This window comes from Sinocyclocheilus grahami, unplaced genomic scaffold, assembly GCF_001515645.1.
Source record: "Sinocyclocheilus grahami isolate Dianchi unplaced genomic scaffold, SAMN03320097.WGS_v1.1 scaffold149.1, whole genome shotgun sequence".
In the NCBI taxonomy this organism is placed as follows: domain Eukaryota; kingdom Metazoa; phylum Chordata; class Actinopteri; order Cypriniformes; family Cyprinidae; genus Sinocyclocheilus; species Sinocyclocheilus grahami.
Genome location: NW_015505328.1, coordinates 1,393,197 through 1,396,857, shown reverse-complemented (window position 1 = coordinate 1,396,857; position 3,661 = coordinate 1,393,197). Strand labels below are relative to the sequence as shown.

Here is a 3,661-nt window from a genome sequence, read left to right as displayed (position 1 = left end):
GTTAAAAACTATTTATAGTCTTTTCTACGCCCGTGTTTTGTTCTCACAGACACCCGGTAGCAAGTAACAAAACAACATTAAACTCCAGCAAGAAGATAAAGTCCTTTTTGCAAAATCATAGACATGTATTTACAAATCAAATATAATAGGAACACAGAATGATCTTGGAGAGAGCTTTACCGAGCTGACTGCTGTAACCGAACGTGACCAGGGTTTAAACTTTAAAGGCTGAACGAATGACTGACAGCCACAGCGGAGAAAAGAGTTTGTGTGAACTTTAATGTAAGGACTTAAATATTCACATGTAGCTCACATTAAGCTATCGTATGGCTTCAGAAGTAACACAGAATAATTCGAACAATTGGAGAGAAAAAAAAAAGGAAAAAAAAAATCTCGGATTTTGAGCACTATCGAGAAAAATGGCACTATCGGAGCCGATACCCGATATGAATATCGGATCGGCGCATCCCTACTAGAAATGCAAAGTGTGTCAAGACCATTTTAAACTTGAAACTTAAAGTTTAATAAGCCATCAATGGATGGACGGACAGATGGATAGTTGGATGGATAAAGAGATGTATAGATGCATACAGTATATAGATAGATAGATAGATAGATAGATAGATAGATAGATAGATAGATAGATAGATAGATAGATAGATAGATAGATGCCTGTATGCCTTGCATATCTGCGTGTGCACAACCCTCACTCAAGTTCAACAGGATTCAAAACTGTTGACCTCCATGTTTACTGGCTAAGTATTCCTTGAAAGAGAGAGTTAGTGATTGAAAAGGAGAGAAAGAGAGGGATTATTTGGTGAAGGCCCCAGCTGTCACTGCTGTTTTGTGCCTTCTTTCTGATATACAAACTAAATTAAACAATGACGTGCATGGGAACGGACAGCACACAGATGCTGTCTAAATCGGCCAGAATTTGCAACAGCCCAGTGAAGGACAGTATTTTTTAGGGGATTAAAGAGGAGCTGCTGTGCCTGACAAAGTAAAGCTAGGCTGAATGTTAGCATTATCACTGTTCTCAGAAGGAAAAGGAAAATTTGTAGCTTTGTTCCATGTTCAATGCAACTTATGTTCTACTGAGCATCTGTTACATGTTGTCAGTTACCCTGAAAATATTTTATGAAGTATTTTTGCACTGCAGTACAAAGCAAACATGCTAGTCTTCATAGTAAATGAAGCCAGAAAGAAAGTTTCCTATAGAATCCTCCTCATGACTGCACCTGGTAACTCATGTCGGCCACTTGGATACACACAGTCTGACATTAGCTGCTATCTGCAGCGACTAACAGCTTTTATTGTGCACTGGCAGTCGGGTATCATGCAGACAGACAATAATTAACCTTTAGGGCTCATTGGACCATGCAGGGAAAATAATTAGATTCTGGCTCCCGTGAATGCCAGAGGGATGGCTGGACCACGAAGGCCTTATCAGTTACAGTGAACCGGACAGTAACAGCCAGTGTTTTCTACTTCACGTAACTATCCACCGGGCAGAACTCACTGATTGGCTTTCATGTCATGCTATTTCATGCTATTGTGAGCAGTGTTTGCCACAGTAAATGGATTTTATATTGTCATTCAATCAATGCAAAGTTTGTGAGTTTTTTAGGCAACAGTAATGGTGCGTTCAAGTCATGTCGGATAGATCGTATTACGAGTTGAACACATATGAGTTGGGGGCGTGTCAGTAAAAAAACGTGTCGGATGCAATGGATGCAGCCAAAGACTATAGATATCCAGGATCTGTTTTGACAGTAAATTTGTTGAACATGTAATTTTCAAGTTACATGTACGAAATATTAATTACCATAGAATATATAATGATTCAGTTTACATCACCTTCATAAATTGAATAAAAACAGAAAAAAGCAAAAACACAATGATGCACATTCTTTATTCATCATTTTGTAGATTGAATTTTATGTAGAAAAGTTAAATCGCCATCTTGTTCGGTTCAAAGAGACTTGAACGCACCTGACGTCATAATTAGAATTTGTCATTGAGAAGCGGTTCTTCTGCTACAGGTAACAACTCTTTCAGTAATTTGGTAATTTCGTAATTTAGTGTAAGTAAATGTATTTGGTAGCTTAAACACCTTTATAATGACCATGTTAGTTGATCTATAATGGGTGATGGGTGCCACCATGTTAGTTTGCACTGAATCCGAGCTGTGGGATTTACACTAAAAGTTTTTCTTATTATTATACTTTTTTTTTCTATGCAGATGCACTCCCCAACAAAATCTAGAATGATTCTTTCTTTCCAAGTATTAATCTGGTAAGAATTCCTGTATTTTTAATTAGAGCCCGACCGATATATCGTTTTGCCGATATTATCGGCCGATATGAGCCTGTCGCCGATATATCGGTATTGGCGAATATGCCGCTGATATGAATTTTTTTTTTACAGAATATATAATGCAAATAAAATGCTTGAAATGGTGTAATTACTTAGGTTGTCCAGCAGAGCGTGCTCCATTGTTTGCTACTGGTGACCTGGATGAAATGCTTTAAAGCTTAAGTCAATGGAAAACCATTGAAACTTTGAACGGCCATATCTCCGTAACGGCGCGGCGATTCCACATCAAATTCGGGGGATCCCTTCAGCTCAAGGAACCCTCTCGAACGCGAATCGAGAGTACGTCTCGAGGCCCTCTTTCGAATGAGACCACCGCCGCGTCGATAGCCCCCGGGGTTCGGGAGTTACGGGTGGTTAAATTCGCGGTCCGGCGCCGGAATTATATAATTAATTAATTAGAATTATGCATCTCTAAGTATCATCTACATTATATATTACATTATATTATCCAATATAATGGGGTTTCTCATGAATATGTAAATATGTATGTGTGTAAATGCATGTGTATATATGTAAACTCAGACCAATTTAAAGAAACTCATTTATCTAATTTCAGGATGTTTGAAGACAAAAATAAACTTTACTGTAAGTGTTCATATTATTTAATGCAATAGGTAACAAATAATGAACAGTACTTTCCCAGCATTTAGCCATCTTTGTTAATGTCGATCGATTTCTATAAATTCTAATACTAATACTTATAACTAGAGCCCAACCGATATATCGTTTAGCCGATATTATCGGCCGATATGAGCCTGTCGCCGATATATCGGTATTGGCGAATATGCCGCCGATATAAAAATTTTTTTTACAGAACATATAACGCAGATAAAATGCTTGAAATGGTGTAATTACTTAGTTTGTCCAGCAGAGCGTGCTCCATTGTTTGCTACTGGCGACCTGGATGAAACGCTTTAAAGCGTAAGTCTATGGAAAACCACTGAAACTTTGAACGGCCATATCTCCGTAAAGCCATGGTGAATCTGCACCAAATGCGGGGGATCCCTTCAGCTCGAGGAACCCTCTCGAACGCGACTCGAGTGTACGTCTCGAGGCCCTCTTTCGAATGAGACCACCCTTGCATCGATAGCCCCCGGGGTTCGGAAGTTACGGGTGGTTAAATACGCGGTCCGGCGCAGACCGATCTAGCGATCCCGGGGGGGCTACCGACACGCGGAGGGTGGCGTTCGAGGGGACTCCTCGAGCTGAAGGGATCCCCCAAATTTGGTGGAGATCTGCCAGCGCATTCGCGAGATAGTGACACCAGTCAACACTTTCACTTCAG

The 3,661-nt window shown here is 39.9% G+C and overlaps 1 protein-coding gene and 1 long non-coding RNA gene across 8 annotated transcripts in view; one reads left to right on the top strand and one right to left on the bottom strand.

The window, feature by feature from the left end:
* LOC107591970 (sterile alpha motif domain-containing protein 12-like) overlaps positions 1-3,661 on the top strand; it is a 94,611-nt gene that overhangs the window by 34,428 nt on the left and 56,522 nt on the right. The window contains exon 5 of one of the 5 annotated variants that reach the window (XM_016281269.1): positions 2,243-2,295. The exons of the other annotated variants lie outside the window; for them this stretch is intronic. Within the exon in view, the coding sequence (XP_016136755.1) occupies positions 2,243-2,265 (23 nt within the window). The 3' untranslated portion in view covers positions 2,266-2,295. The remainder of the gene's footprint in view (positions 1-2,242; positions 2,296-3,661) is intronic. 5 annotated transcript variants of the gene reach the window in all.
* Positions 1-3,661, bottom strand: part of LOC107591971 (uncharacterized) — a 50,309-nt gene that overhangs the window by 17,968 nt on the left and 28,680 nt on the right. The window lies entirely within an intron of this gene.